Source organism: Lytechinus variegatus, chromosome 5 (genome assembly GCF_018143015.1).
Source record: "Lytechinus variegatus isolate NC3 chromosome 5, Lvar_3.0, whole genome shotgun sequence".
In the NCBI taxonomy this organism is placed as follows: domain Eukaryota; kingdom Metazoa; phylum Echinodermata; class Echinoidea; order Temnopleuroida; family Toxopneustidae; genus Lytechinus; species Lytechinus variegatus.
In genome coordinates, this window is record NC_054744.1 from 20,320,542 (window position 1) to 20,337,641 (window position 17,100).

Here is a 17,100-nt window from a genome sequence, read left to right on the forward strand (position 1 = left end):
AATAATTTGTTTATTTAGTTTTCTTTGTTTTGTTTTTCTTTTTCTTTCCCTTCTTTGAGTAATCATTAGTTTTGACTTTTCAGTATTGTTTTTACATTTATGTATGCATTTCATATATTCAAAGGTCTGACAACAGCTCAAGCATCTGCTTATTTTGTCATACCACTGCATGTCTGCAACCTTGTTATAATCAGTTATGTTAATGTTATGTTAATCATCATAGTTATACATTATTATTATGTAAAATTCGATGTAATCAATTTTGTGATGGTTACACTATGTAAATTATCATGACATGCAGAAACAAATAAATAAATAAATAATAATAAATAAAGGAAAAACAAAATTCAATCTCAGGAGATTTGAATAAAAATGATTGAAATCTGTTCTCCCCTTCTTCTATTTATTTTTTTTTTCTTCTTCAGTGGCAGAAGCCATTGCAGCATCAATAACAAAGAAAGCTGCATATTCTAAAATTCACCACTACAGAATGCCAGGGGATGCAGTAATAATGATAACAATACCGTAAATAAGGGTTTATACCCATTATTACCCACATCAGACATCCAAGGTAACTTACAAAACTGTATTGCCCTTATTGGGAATGAATAGGGTATAATGTTTGTATTTTGCTTGGTCTCTCTGCGAGTACTGAGTTTATGCAAAGATGATGCAAAATAAACCTGTTTTGGGGGTTCCAAAGATTTCATGACATTTGCTACGGCGACAATTGATCCACTATAAATTCCACACACAAAAGAAATGACCAACTTCAACCCTGGATACCCTATCTTAAACCTAAACCTAACATAAAACCCTATTTCAACCTTAATACTATATCTTAGAAAAAATAAAGCCTGGATCAATTGTCGCCAGAGCAAATGCTGTATCATCATCTTTTTCACCGTCTCGCATCCAGGGCACCGGACGACGCATAGAAAGATATACATGTCAAGTTAAATGAATGTCTGCACAGCTACAACATCGGTAATATTGTTTGATAATTATGTCACACCCACAAAGCTATGAGATCCTAGTATAAACATGACACAAGAGAACCCAGTGTATAAAGGGTAAAATGTTTCCAGCATCTTCGTGATTTTGCTCTCTATGACTGACCTGGATAACAACAACGACTGCCTCAACTTCTCGGGGAACATCAAACATACTGCCCTTTACAAGAACCATGTTGCCCTCAGCTAAAGACTCAGGACAATATGAATCTGTAGCTGACAATATAAGTGATGTTCTCCTCTATGCCAGTTAATATCTACATCAGGGATTCTCAAATGGTGGCGCGCGCGCCACTTGTGGCGCACCGAGCCTCGCCAAGTGGCGCTTGGGAGCCGGTATCAAAAAAAGTAAAAATAAGGAAAAATTGGGGAGAAAAATGTATCTATTAGTAACCTGGTAATAAGGATTTGGTGATAATTTTAATACAAAGAGAAAACAAAAACTCTATACTTGACACTTCAATTGCTAATTGTTTCCTCAAATTTTGTCTAATTTAGCACTCGATAACCCCAATTATGGAGGATCGATGGTGTTCTCCTTTTTATTCATTCTATGCTGTACAATGGTTATGTGCCACACAAGTGATTTGAAAACTCCGTTTGTAGGATTGCTATTTCAACGGCGAGAAATTGTGCATTTCCAGAGTATACGTTTTGGTTAAGAGTTAAACATCAAGTAATATGATATTCAAAGAACATCCTTATCATAAAAGATTATGAATTTGGGACATAACAAGCAGAAACTTTGTTTCCGGAGCCGATTAAAATCCGAAGTTGTAAAAGTGAAATACATATGCTCAGATGCATTGCCTGCCATGGTTGCCTGCATGCACTCTTGCTTAACACGAACTGAATGAATGATACTGCACGTGAGAAAGAGGGGGCGGCCCCCAAGTGTTTCACGGCCAAGAAAAAAAAAAAGAGAAAAGGAAAGGGATATTTAATAGCAGGGCCCGCTGGGAGAACAGTTTTCGGAACTGAAGTGGCTACCCTAGGTAAATATGACGCTATTATTATTATCATTAAAGGGAAAGAGTGGAATATTGTATTATTTTCTTAATATTATGTCAAAATGTAGATTTTTGTATTGAAAAGTTAGATATTTTTGCTTCAGCTGCAATATCTATCCCCCTCTTTTTTCTTTTTTTTTACTCATTAAATCACTTGTTTCAGCCAATAGATCTGGTGCAGAACAGTCTGAACTAATGGTATCATTGGTATGTTAGTTTTCTTTTAATATTGATATTGTGTAGTTTGTTGGCATTTGTATTTCTTCTGTTGATATTAATTAGAGCCCCTTCTGGGCAATTTAAAAGGCCTCATATTCCATATCTTCTGGGGGCTCTGCCCCCTCGACCCCACCAGGGGCCTCTGATACATTGTTGGTTTGCGTAATGAAGAGTGGAGCATTAAAGATTCTCAACAAGAAATGTGGCGCTTCAAAAAAAGTAATTGAGAATGGCTGATCTACATATTTCATATTCTTACCATCGCTTCCTGTGACTTGCCCGGTTCTGTTGTGCCAAACACCAACTGCTTCCTAAGAACTGAATTAATTGAGATAAAATTGTTTACTATGACAAAATATTTTTAAAAAAAATCTTAGAGTGTATGTTTCACTACTACCTTTTCATTATTCTATAGTGGTGGTACAAGTATGTTTAACAGAATTTGATCCCTGCAGTGAATTGACTCAAACTTTCCTGGTAGGGTCAAAACTACTTTGGTTGCATATGAAATGCTTTTAATTGAACATAAAAATTTTACAAATGTACAACTCTGGAGCCCCTACATTTTACAAGATTCCTTGAATTAAATAAAAATGTTGCCAATACAGCGAGTACTAAGGATCTTTTTGCCTGTAAATGATGAAACAATTTTGATATTACTAACTATGATTTACCTTTAAGTGCAAGGACACTGAGTTCGAGTGCTGTGGCCATGGCAGTAGGATCCTCTGCATTAGCTGCTTGGAGGAATTTCTCATGGTAGGTATTCCATAGATTTAGCACAAAACCAAATATGTTACTTGTCAACTGTAGACGTAGGAAAAATTATATGAAACAAAAGTGTATCAGAAAGACTACACTGTACTTTCACCAGCAAATTTTGAATAAACAATCAAAATATTAATTTCATATCTAATACCTTGGTCACATTCGTTCTATGGCGGCCGTACGGTGAGTCGAAAACAGCCGTTTTAACATTTTTTGTACCAGCTACATATAGGTGGTTTGAATAGAAATGAATAAAACGACTGTTTTCCACTCGCCGTACGGCCACCGTATAGCAAATGTGACCAAGGTATGGAGAGCTCAGATATTGTTGATGTTAGAAGCAAGTGGTGGAGGAAAGTAGAGTTGAGGAAAAAAGATGCAACAAAGTGGAGAAAGGGGGTGTGAGGTAATCTCTATGAGTGCGAGGTGAATCCGTCCACCTCCATAGTTGGGGACTGAACCAGAATTGACTGGCTCAGGTCATACGAACCTCTTGAAACAGCTTTCTATCTGTCGCAAGCCTCCTGGATGCTAGAGTCTTATTTACATGATGTAATGTCAACAGTGCTCTCTGTTGATACAGGAGATCGGGTTGCTTGATAGCATCAAGGAGCGTAGGGACAAGCTCGGGCCACAGCTTAGGACAGTCCAAGCGTGCTATCTTGCCGATGAGGACCGACAGCTGAGTAGCTATAGGAGCAACAGGTTCATCGAAGCGAGCAATCAGCTTGGCTCGTATGCCCTCTTTTTCTGTGTCTGAGATGGCACTGAAAATAAAAGAGTATCACCTCAATTATAACATTATGCATTCCCATTAGTATCCAAGGGGAGGGGGCTCCCTTTATCAAAAAAAATCCCTCTTATCTCTTAATGAGAATGGTCTTGGAGAACTCTCACCCCTCTGCCTCTCATGAGAGGTTCAGAACAGAACTAGGAGAGAGCAGCCATGGGTGTACAAATGATGGGACACAGCTGTTTTTATTCAATTGGTACAATGCCTGCCAGGTATGATACAGGAAAGTTTTTTGGGTTTTTTTTAAGGAAAATTGTTGCTTCTGAGGGAGCACATTGATCGAGCCTTCTAGGATTTGGTACAGAAGGGAGGGTCCCCTTCTCTAGCTCCAACCAAATGTCATTGGACTGATCAATTATGTCAATCATTAAATCTACAGACCATTCACAATTTTTGCTACTGACTACTGCTTTTCAATTGATTATGAGTGTGTTTCTTAACAAAAAAGGCCCTAAAGTGATTGGTATTGACAGTTAAAACTAAAAAGTCATATCTATCTATCTATCTAAAGAAAATTATCTTACTTGCAAATCCATTCTTTTAATACCCACTGATACAAAATCAATATTAAAAATAAAATCACATTAACATGACAAAATATGGGAAGGGTATTGTGAATACTACAACTTTAAAAGGCCACAGACTGAATTATGCATAATCATCTTTTAGTTTATTTATTGGTGCACCCCCCCCCCCAAGAAAAAAGGTCTCAGATATACTGCTGATTAAGTAATGACAAATACTTACTTTGTAGCAGTCCTTCTCCAGTATCTGTCAATTCCATTCTTGAAGAAAAGCACTGCCATCCATCTAACATTAACTCCAATATTGTGATTCTGAATTATTGTCTGTGTGTAAAAAAAAAACCATCAAGTATTACTACATTTTATGGAGGAAATGAATATTGAAAGTCTAACAATTTTCTAATAATCACTTGGTTTATCATTTTAATTAATAGTCTGATGCTTCCATTTCATCTACATATCACTTGCACTTTGTCAAATATGATTTTGGTAAAAATAAAAATAAACAGAGCATTTTCAAATAGACTTAAGCACTGTTATACCAAAAGGACATTAGAAACATGGGTATAACCCAAGTGAAAATTAGACATTAGAGAAGTGGCTAAATGGCAAATTTGACTGAATGTGACCAGGCATGAATAGCAAAACCTACAAAGTCACCAGACAATTTACATTATGTATCCATACTGAAAGAGATTCTAAGTTTTACAATGATGTATGAATTCGCTCTGGCTGATCTACATGTACATCTATAACTATCGGATGACCCTAGCCATCATTAAAGAGAAAAGAATGTTCACTAGCTTAGAAAATTAGTTTTCAGATAATAAGGGATTAAAGTTGGTCAGTCTATTGTTCAAAGCAAACTTACCCTTAAACTATTGTGCAAATGAGACAAAAAGAGGATTAGCACTCAAGAAAGGTCTCCAACAAGGGGTACGAGACAAAACAGAAGAAAAAACAAAGTGAGAATTGATCAGTATCAATTTATCATTTTAAGTAACGAGGAGTGTAAGAAGATGGTTAAAAGGATGGTCCGGGCGGGACGTATTAATAGCTTAATAAATAGAGTAGGATTCACTGAGCAAAATGCTGAAAATTTCATCAAAATCAGATAAAAATAACAAAGCTATCGAATTTTAAAGTTTAGCAATATTTTGTGAAAACAGTCGTCATGAATATTCATTAGGTGGGCTGATGTCACATCCCCACTTGTTCTTTTGTACTTTATTATATGAAATTAGGTTTATTCAAATTTTTGAGAAAAAATTGGATTGACAACTGATTTAGTGCATTAGATATTAATTGCTGCAATTTATTTCATTATAAGGGAGACATATTATTCACACAAGTATGAAATAATGAAAAAAAATATGATTTTATGTAATAAAGAAAACGAAAAGTGGGGATGTGACATCATCAGCCCAGCTAATGAATATTCATTACGACTGTTTTCACAAAATATTGCTGAACTTCAAACTTCTACAACTTTATTATTTTTTATCCGATTTGATGAAATTTTCGGCATTTTGCTCAGTGAATTCTACTCTATGTATCAAGATATAAATATTTTCATCCCGAACCATCCCTTTCATACTAATAGACTGGCTTACCTGCAGAATAGAGTGGAAACCTGGTTGTGTTTCCCATTGTTTCAGCTGTTGTTCAGCCGGCTTCAGTATACTTGCATCCTGACTGGTGGCTCTCGTCAACACCTCCAACACAATATTGCAATCTCCCTCGTTCATTTCAGAAAGAGAACCCAATCAAATGGACTACTGTAGGGTTATGAAAAGGCAGCAAAGTTTACTGTGAAGTATAAAATGATCACCATGGGTCAAACCACCTTAGACAAGAAACAAAATTGAATGAACAGAGAAAACATGCATAGCATTGAAATGTTTTATCAAAAATGATTGTAAAATAGAAAAAAAATTGTCACACTAAGTTTTGCTAACTTGCACAAAACAGTAATTTCAGTGCATCAAAACAGTAGAGATGTCAACCCCCCCCCCCTCCCGCATTAACAATGACTAAGAAATTCAAACCATCATTTTTTTGTTCGTACCCGATCGGCTTGGAGTAAGAACAATCTCCAATGGCATTAGAGGTAGTGAACAGTAGAGGAACGCTTCCAAACTTCAACATGTCAAACTCATTTCACAAGCTAGGACAGTCAATCGCACCAAACTCACTGTTATATATGGCAGTGAGTCCAAACTTTGCGTGTGTCCATACTTTGTGGATGGTCATTATCTCAAAAACTATAAAATATCTTAAATATCTGTCATCATCAGCATGAAAAGCAGCCTAAAATTATCCTCGAACGAAAGTTTCTTCAGGGCGAGTTCAGTATTCATGAAAATATTGACAAAACATCGGCAAATTTGTCATCGTTAGCGTCCGTTTCGAGGAAAATATAAATTTCTCAACAAGCCTCACGATATCATTTTGCAAGCAAATACAATAAAAAATTTGAGATAAATGTGGTATTGACTGATTCTATAGCATTTTGCCGCCAATCTGCTATAAATATCTCACCTTTTTGAGCATGAGTTTTTTTAAACATCTCCACAAAACTTTGATCCGTGAAGTTAGTCATACAAAACGGATTTCCAGCCCAACGCACATTTGTTGATCGGAACGGAATTTTAAAATTGCGATATCGGCAAAACCAATATCGCAATTTCCTCCAACGTTACACGACGCAAGCATCCGTATCGTGGGTAAAGAACAATAGGAAACGAGATGGCGGCGTAAACATCAGGCAAGTCTCTTCCGTCTTTTCATGATATTTTTCTCATTTTTTTATGAATTCTTGTTTAAAAATAAAATCCATAGCATAGAAATGTCGGAAATTAAGTTGTATCCCATGTACATGATTAAGGGCTAAATCTTTTAGAAAGAAAGTAGAAATCTCGGGGGAGAAAGTTTCAGGTTTTTTGGTGGTACACACAAATGAACACAAAGGAAGGCTTTGAGAAGACCTGGCTTCGTATGAGAGTAACCTTACGTTAGAACCTCAGAGCTTCAAGCTACTTTATAAGTCCATAGTTCGACCTGCTTTGGAGTATTGTTCACAGATTTGGCATCCATACTTAAAGGATCAGGCAAAACTTGAGAGAGTTCAACGAAGAGCTACAAAAGCAGTTCCGAGTTTACATGACAAGAGTTGCCCGGAAAGATTGGCCCAATTGAAGTTACCTTCATTATCTTACCGACGTCACAGAGCAGATCTTATCCAAGTGTTCCGAATAACTCAAGGGACTGACGATCAAGAGACTTCTAAATTCTTCAAATTCAATGAAGACTCCAGAACTAGAGGACATATATATAAGATCGAGAAACCTAGAGCAAATACTCGAAAAAGACAAAAAAAATTCTCACATTGAGTAGTATCTAAGACTGAGTGGAATAACTTGCCAAGTCAAGTAGTGAAGAGCACTTCCATAAACTCTTTCAAATCAAACTTGCAGAAATCTTGGAAGCTGAAAAAGGAAAAGTTTAACCCAAACCAATCCTTTACATGCCCATGTTCTCATTAAAAACTTAACCTGCTGAAACCACACATTGGCCATTGCCATACAACCAGTTCCAGTTTTGTTCCACTATACTGACTTCATGAAATCAAGAAATTGGGAGGAGAGGGGCAAACAAGTTTTTATAAATTATAGGTAAAACTTTACGCCCGCAACAAGGTATGTTAACACAGTATATTATGTTAGTGATTTTTACTCCCTAGAAGCAGTCCTGGCTACCACAAACAGAGTGCAGATATTTTGTGTGCAGTTTTGCATTGGGCTTTCTGGAGTAGTGCTAGCGGGGCACTGACTGGGGGAAGGGTATTTTGAAATCAATTCCAATCCTAAACTAAAGTCTTAGAAAAGAAAAGATGAAAAAGGAGTATTTCCATTGGATTCGCCATTATTAATACTACAAAAACCCGCTAGTTTACAAAAATATGGTAGGGCCTACATTCACGAGATACGAGACTTTGAACTTCCTTTTTATTTTTTTAATGGCCATAGGCCTAGCCCTAGCTAATGTAGACCAAAAGCTTCAGTCTCTGTTATGTTGGTTGTTCAGCTGAACTCCGTTGGCTTCACTCACCAAATACAGAGACCGAAGTTCTAGCGCGATCTGTATAGGGACTCAGCTAAATGTCCATGTTTATGTACATGTACTTAAGATCGGATAAAACGGGGAAGTGAATTTGCGAGACAGCCAAGGTAAGTCACTGATTTTGTTCCTTTTAACTTGACTTTCTCCGTTTTTTGATAATTAATGCCAAGAGGGAATATTAAATTGCATTTGATTTTACTTTTTTAGTAAATTTTAGGCACGTTATTTCTCAAAAATTTTATTCATTAAAGACAAAAATTGATGAAGAGCCCCGACGGGGGATTTTGCATTGCAAGTCCCCTAATGGTGGCTGCACGATAGCGAGCCGTCTGTGTACGAGGAGAAATAAAAAAAATGTTGAAAAACTCCTCGAATCAGACGGCTGCCAGCTGTCTAATAACTAATGACAATGAGCATCGCGTCGGCTCCGCCAACGTAGAATCCTATATGTGGGAACGTACTATGTTTTTACGTCACGAATAACGACTAACTTAGCTTTGCAGCATTGATTTCTTAATTACCTTATTATTCCAAATGTCTGTAGGTGATGCAGCATCGAAGATTGTTGAAAAGTGTAAAACTCTTAAAAGTTGCGTTTTATTTTTGTCAGCATGCGTAGCTTGAAGTTCAAACAGTTGATGATATGATAAGTACCGTACGGTACAGACTACAGTGCCTTCAAAGAGGACGAAAAGAAAAAGGGGTCATGCAATATGGAGATAGTACTGAGTATTTTAAAAAGTCATAATAGAACGCAATATATCCCTTATTTAAAGAAAAAGTCCACCCCAACAATAAGTTGATTTGAATAAAAATAGAAAAATCCAAAAAGCATAACACTGAAAATTTTATCAAAATCGGGTGTAAAATAAGAAAGTTATGACATTTTAAAGATTGCTTAATTAATCACAAAACGGTTAAATGCACATCCTGGCTGGTATGCAATTTCTTTTTCCTTTTCTATTCTTTTTTTTTGTTGGCCTGTCAAACATAACGTGGACCAAATGACCTTCAATTTTTTGCTGAAAACCCCCCTTTTTTGCAAAATCCATGATCAATCCCTACGGTGAGGAGAATTAAATCATTTTGTTTTCTTTTGAAAACCCCTTAAAGGCCAAAAGAGCCCCAAGAGCATATGATTAAACGAATGGTAAGTTTTCCCTCATTTTAATTGTAGCATAGAATTTTGAAGAAAAAATGTATACCTCAAGAATAGTGACCATAACTGATATATTTATTTACATAGATAATTCAATAGTAAATAGTGTTCCATATTCTTTGAAAATTTATCTTCATCGAATTTCATGGGGAGGCATGGTGGGGCCCAACCGCCCAAGATGAATTGGGTTTATCCATGACCTTTTTTTTTTTACTTAAGTTGATCATAGTGATTCCAGGCCTGATTCGTTATATATCCTCGTGTTTATCCTCCACTGGCAGGAAGTATAGCTGGCAGTACATTCACAGATTACACAGGGCCCCTCCCGGGGGCCCCTATACAGATCCGATACAGATATATAATTAAATTTGACGCATTCTAAAATTTGAATAGAATATTGATAAGCATGCATAAAATTAGAAATCGGCGAATATTAAACTGACCTTGAATACAAGTAGGGGAAATGAAGTGCTTTATTAATGCCGCTATTTAGTGTCAGCAGCTCAACTTATACAGTGCTACTTAACCATATTGATGAATGATGTATTCTAATTAGGCGTTATAAACCCCTCAAAAAAGGTTCTACAACTCGATCAATTTTGAGGGATGGTATATTTTTTGCCGTTACCGAGGTATAAAAGATGAAACTGGTATCATTGACAAGCCTGATTATTCCTTTTTTACAATGATGTGCCATCTGCTGTGATTATGAAATCATGGAATGTGCAGTTACCTGAATATAGGGAAAAGTCAGATTCAGTGGAATGTTGCAAAATATAAGCAGAGTCTCCATATTTCTATAAAATTTTGACCATGCAGACGGATGACGGTGAATGTCACGGTGTTGCATGGAGTGAAAGATTTCAGTAACAATGAAACTAACATCTTCTTTTTTTTTATTTCAACATCCTAAAACTTTTTGAAATGACAAGGTTCAAATTATTCCAAACACATTAAATCCATTGCGCTTATGAGAATACAAGGCAATGTGTGGATTTTCAGGCATAAATGCATCACTCGGTACATCCTCGAAACAATTGTAAATTCGCTATTGGATTCCGCCCCCCCCCCCCCCCTGGCTTCGGACCGCATGCGTGTTCCCAAAATTTCTGGTAAAGGAGTACTTTTTCGGGGCGGAACAAGTCTGGCCCGCGAAATGTGAAAAGGGGGGAGTATTTAACTTTTCACTCGGAGATTTCTTTAAAAGGGGGTTTTATTATTTTTCTCTCGATTCTCTCTTTGTACTCTTGAGAAATTTAAAAATCTTTAGTGGGTTTCCACAAGCAGCCATATTGGAGGACAAACAATAAAAACCTGTGCATCAGACTGTGAAAAAAAGTCATTGTTTTCATGGTTTTGCTATTGTTTTGTCCTCCATCATGACATCAGGGAACCTCTTAATGACAGCTTACCCGAGGGAGGAGGGGGGTGTCTGTCCTGAGATAGTCGGGGTTGGAATCAATGAGAGCTCACCTGACATATAGGGTACATTGAGCAGTGTTCCAGATTTAGGGGGGCCTAAAACTAGCTGGCGAAAATCCCTCAAAGGGGGTTCAGAAATTTTGGCAGACATCATAAGGGGTGCTTAAATGGTGAGCATAGATAGGCGTACGCTAAATAACACTGACGGTGTGGGGGTATTGGAATAGACGAATTTTGCAACAATTCATTTTTTACACTGGCTGCATATGTCTACGCATTCCATGATTGTAAAGAGGAATATGCATGCTTTCCAATGATTCCACTTACTTTTCGGGCACTGTTATATATGACGATGGCGCACTAAGAAATTTATCACCGCTCAAGAACTTTTTTTGAGGGATTTCCCCCTATAAGAAGTTCGTTTGGTAAACCTTTCAAATTCTTCTTTACGGCTTTTCATCAAACCCCCTGCAACTGAAACACCTCGGGGGTATTCCATTGACGAGTGGATACCATCATACGCGGCCATGCTGGGGTCAATTGGAAACACACAGATACCTTTGGCAAGTTCCCTGAACCCCTTAATTCAGAAGTATAGCGATAGTTTAATTGTTAAAATATGTCACGAACGTCGGGGGGGGGGTTGCATGGGTTCCAGTACGGCCCCACCTATAGCCGCCCACACCTCACGCAAATCGGACTCTAAACACGAACTATTGGGGCAAAAAGTACATCCTTGAAACATTTTAGTCCTCACAATATTTGACCCTTAACACGTGTAGCTTTCCTAGCGAGATAGACACCCTTAAATTATTTCAGTGTTTTGACACCCTTATCACCTTACGTACGTAACATGCCCTATCTTGAAAAGGACATCCTTTTTACGTGTGTGTGTGTTTTTTTTTTGGGGGGGGGGTCGCGCACGGTATCCACTCGTCAATGTAAGTGCTCGCCCCCCGGCGGCCGGGCATCAAACCTTTTCATTATTATTATTTGTTTGGCGTCACCCGTGTGCCTAGCCTGGGAGGTACAGGTACGTGCACGCCATATCCGGCTCCGGGTCCGGCGCCATCAGTGTATAATTGTCCCGGGGGGGCCACTTCCATTCACGAGTGGATACCATGCGGGACCATGGGGTCTCGAAAAGCACCCTAAACACGTAATTTCCATATTCTGAAAATGCACCCCTTAACAAGTATTGGCGTGTGAAACCCTACCCTTAACAAGTATTGGAAACAAAACGATACTCTTGGCAAATATTCCCTGAAATGAACCCCTAAACAAGTACAGGATTTTTATTGTTACGGGTCCTTCGGTCGTCGGCTTTACCTTTTTGGTTTACCCCACCTTCTACACCTCGCGCAAAGCGGACTCTAAACACGAAGTGTTGGGGCAAAAAGGACATCCTTTATAAAACATTTTAATTTTGTTTTATCATCCCCGCAAATTAGACCCTAAACACGTAATTTTCCTAGCGAAATAGATACCCTTTTCATTATTTTTGTGTTTTTGACACCCTTATCACGTTACGTACGTAACGTGCCCTATCGTGAAAAAGACATCCTTTTTACGTGTTTTTTTGGTCGCGCATGGTATCCACTCGTCAATGTAAGTGGCCCCCCCCCCCCCCGGGATAATTGTTCAAGGTCTCATCTCCGCTTTATGTCAGCCCATTATGTAATGTATAAGCCCTCATCGTGGCTACAATATGAAGAGTAATCGTCAAATTTGAGAAGAATTCCACTTGTTAGGAAACTGAAGAAAAAAATAGGGAAGATCGGAGCCTTATTAGTGTAACATGACCGTTTGTACACTTCCAAACTCAGTCTCCTATGCTCTCCTGTACTCAATCAAACTAAGCTCTCCTTTAATTAAACTAAAATTATTAAACTGAAGATAGGGTGAACACAAAATAAATTAGAAGTTGACAAGATGAAGTCCAGATCAGCACTGACTTTACTTTCGAATCTTCTCTTCTGCCAATGTACCCACATTGGATAATCATACAAATCAACCAATCAAATATAAGGAAAATGGTATGAACCATAAAATGAACTAACCCTATTTAAAAATAAGAACCAATCAGAGAATAGAGAAGGGTGATCATGAGTTAAACTGAATCCTAATGAGAATTAAACAATAAGACCATGTGGAGTGGAAAGCTAATGGAAAACCAGGAAGCATGACTGAGGGGAAACTGAATGAATGAATGAAATGCAATGAACCTGTGTTGCTATGTGAGATGTATTGTGGAGATGGAATGAAAGATGAGATAATGACAATGTATGTGGATTGTGAGGATGGAAAGAAGGATGCGATGAGTTGGAATGGAAGTAAACAAGTTGAATGTAAACAATAAAGTATGGAAAGCCAAATGTAAGAGTACAGATTAAATAGAACCAGTAAAATTTACTGTTACATAAGATTCCCTCTTCATTAAAAATGTCCTCATTTTTCATATACACTCTTAAGTTTTTAAGTTTCGATTCATGTTCTTTCCGAACTTTTTTTTTTCAAACTTAATTTTTTCTTGCGATATAAGTGAATTTAGATAAAATATCTTTTTTTTAAAACATATATTACTTTTTTTCACTAGTATTCCAAAGCAAATAAGCAATATCCTTAAAAAGCTATGCTTGTCCAAAAGGAAAGAACAAAAATATATATAACAAACTGCCATAAGCGAAAATGGATCATGCATCATCAAACAAATTACCAACTTTGCAACCAAACTAAGTTTTGTTTCGTAAACATTTCGTTCTAGCTTCTTTTTTTTTTATAAGATTCAAATTGTCTGAACAAAATCGATTTCCATTCCATTTACCAAATATATTGTTTCGTGTTTGATAGAATAGAGAAAAAAAATTTTTTTTCTTTTTTTTTTTGGTTTCATTATATTTCCAAAATCAAGTATCCATATTTGATATATAATGAAAACAATTATTTGCTTTTTTTGTGTGCAAAATCAAGTTAATCAATAGTATGGCTAGTTGCAAAAATGATATTTTCAAGAATATTCACAATTCACATAAATATATACTATAAATTCTATAAATGAATACTTTCTATATCAAGATTTGAATTCTTATACGAAACAATCCAATCTTCAATATCACTGCATTTTTTTTTTCGTGAGTGACTGAGTAAATTTTCATGAAATCTTCATGAAAATCAAAAGTATTGCCAAAAATCTTTTATCCCTTGATTTGAAGATATTTTTAACCAATTGGTTTGCCACTTTCATATAAATGTTATCTCAGTCAGAGGACATTAATGCATATATCATTCAAAAAAAAAAAAACTGTTTTGCATTCAAAATTTGCCAAGTTTTTTTTTTTTTTGTTGAAAGAAAATAAAATCTTGAAATGCAGTATCAACACATTCCTGGAGGGTAAATACAGTGCAGTCAAAATTGCGTTACAATCATGAAATCCGATTGCTGCTTTTATATCTGATTCCATTTTCAATCTTTTACTTATCAAGGTATTTTCTTTTTTTCAATCGAGGTAAAAATGAAAATAAGTCCTATGAACACATCATTTAAAGCCATAAACTTTACCACTTAACATTTCTTGCGCTTGTTTTGTTTTGGTTAAAACATTAAATGTTTTTAATTTTAAGTAATGAAGATTTTTTTTTTAAAAACCAAACTTCAACAAGTTATGACTGCAAATGTATTTTCCTTCTAGTAAATATCAAAAGGGAAAAAAATACATCGGTAGGAAATTCTCTGATCGATGACAAAAAAAAATTTGTTGCAGTAGAAAATTCTCTATCACATAACTCTTCTGTCGATGATGAATGTTCTATCAAAGTCTGTATTTGAATGTCTTAAAATTTGGCTGATCGATCCGGTTCAATGTTATTGTTCATAGTCTTTATATCTTGATGGTTTCTTAACAGAGCGACCAGATCTAGTTCTTATAGTGGGTACCATCAGGGGTTGGTCATCGCGGGGAGGTTGAGCCAAGGTTTGGTCATCATCCAGGGGTTGGTCATCTTCCGGGGGTTGAGCCAAAGGTTGGTCATCATCCGGGGGTTGAGCCAAGGGTTGGTCATCATCCAGGGGTTGAGCCAAGGGTTGGTCATCATCCGGGGGTTGAGCCAAGGGTTGGTCATCATCCGGGGGTTGAGCCAAGGGTTGGTCATCATCCGGGGGTTGAGCCAAGAATTGGTCATCAGAGGGTCGAGCCAAGGATTGGTCATTAAGTTGGCGATGTCCCTCAGAGCAAGTGGCTGGACTACGGGGTGGATGTAGTCCGTCTGAAGAGTTTTGGGGTAGATCGTCGGGATGGAGACGACCATTAGGGAGGTTTGCCTGGCCTCCACTCCAAGATGGTGGGAGGGAGCCAGACAAAGGTGTGAAGGAAGGGCGAGAGGTCATATTGTGAGTATGACCACTAGGCATGAAGTAAGGATGATAGGTCATATTGTGAGAATGACCACTAGGCATGAAGGAAGGATGATTGGTCATATTGTGAGTATGACCATCAGGGAGACTTTGACTGAAGTAAGGATGTCTGCCTGAAGGAGGATATTTGAAGGAGTTACCATCTGATGGGTCCGTGGAAGATCGATATGGTTTGATGCGATTCTTGTGTATCACCATCTCTTTCCTGTCATCATCTAGACCATGGATTCGAACTGTGGGCCCCATTGAAGACGAAACAATTCTGTAGGGTCCTTTCCAGTTAGCCGCTAGCTTACTTCTACTCATAGCAGGATTGTTGAGCCAAACCAGATCTCCAGGAAGATATTGGATATTTCTTTCCTTCTTATTGTAATTAGCTTGCTGTTTGACTCTAGCTGCATTATTGCGTGAAGCAGCATACTGAAATGCTCGATGTAGGCGAGAACGCAGATCTTGAACATACTGATGATGGGTGATACCAGTCGATCTTGTGTCTGGGGATGGTACGGAATGGGGGAGGCGAACTTCTCTGCCATACAGTAAGAAGAAAGGTGTATACCCAGTTGACGAATGTACAGTCGAATTGTATGCTAAATCAACCCGTTTCAGATGTTGATCCCATTCACCTCCTCTTTCTGCCAAGTATTTAGCCAGCTGGTCTTTGACGATACGGTTGGTTCGTTCTACTATGCCAGCACCCTGGGGGTGGTAAGGAGATGAGCGGGTTTTCTTGATACCAAACTGCATACAAAGTTGATGAACAAGAGAAGATTCGAACTGACGTCCCTGATCAGTATGTAATACATCAGGTGAACCGTGTTCCCTGACATAATCTTCAAACAAGTGTTTTGATACTGTGGTAGCTGTTTGATCCTTCATAGCATAAAGATTGATGAATTTTGAGAAGTGATCCACAACTACAAGGATGTAGGAAGAACCAGAGGAAGTGCGGGGTAACATCGCAATATCAGCATAAACCGTCTGGAAAGGGTAGCTTGTCGCAACACTTTGTAGTGGTGCTTGATGAGAGGGAGTCGGGTTTCTGAACGACTCACATGCCTTGCAAGTCTCACAGTGGTCTACTATATCTCGGTGCATGTAAGGCCAGTACATATCATTTTCGGCTCGAGACAGTGTTCTCTCTGTACTAAAGTGTCCAGAAGTAGGATGACTATGGAGTAGTTTGAGAACTTCAGGCACCAAACTCTGTGGGATAACAGCTTGATAGAGGATAGTTGACTTTTTCAGGTCTCTCTTTGTGCGATAGAGGATGCCATCCTCTACCTTGAAACGATTCAATTGCCATAGGAAACGTCTCATTCTTGGTGAATAATGGCGTATTTCTCTAGGACCAAGTTTTACTTTTTCAATCACCATGTGTTTGACAACTTGTACATCTTTGTCTAACTGCTGATGACGAAAGATTTTAAGTCGTAGGCCATTAAGGATCTCTGGTGATGAAGGAGGAAGACGAGCATCATCGTCTGATTTTGAGGATGTCTCTGATGTAGGAAGACATTGTTTGCTATTTGACTCTGGATAGTCAGGTGATTCAGGCAACGAAGGAGGAAGATAAGGCTTATTTACTTCAGGCTTCTCTCTTGGTGCGCCTGTTTGTGTACCTACTGAACAAGTAATCTTGTTAATGTTCATGGCACA

At 37.7% G+C, this 17,100-nt stretch overlaps 1 protein-coding gene across 2 annotated transcripts in view; it reads right to left on the reverse strand.

Moving 5' to 3' along the window:
• The window catches only part of LOC121415683 (importin-11-like), a 31,063-nt gene extending 21,942 nt beyond the window's left edge, over positions 1–9,121 (reverse strand). Inside the window, exons 1-6 of one of the 2 annotated variants that reach the window (XM_041608986.1) lie at positions 8,971–9,121; positions 5,941–6,105; positions 4,551–4,651; positions 3,501–3,777; positions 2,917–3,049; positions 2,502–2,560 (exon numbers count right to left, since the gene is read on the reverse strand). In XM_041608986.1, the coding sequence (XP_041464920.1) occupies positions 2,502–2,560; positions 2,917–3,049; positions 3,501–3,777; positions 4,551–4,651; positions 5,941–6,075 (705 nt within the window). In that variant the 5' untranslated portion in view covers positions 6,076–6,105; positions 8,971–9,121. Of the gene's footprint in view, positions 1–2,501; positions 2,561–2,916; positions 3,050–3,500; positions 3,778–4,550; positions 4,652–5,940; positions 6,106–7,531; positions 7,715–8,970 lie in introns of those variants that run through there. The other variant, XM_041608987.1, reaches the window with a different exon arrangement.
• Positions 9,122–17,100: the final 7,979 nt, after the last annotated feature.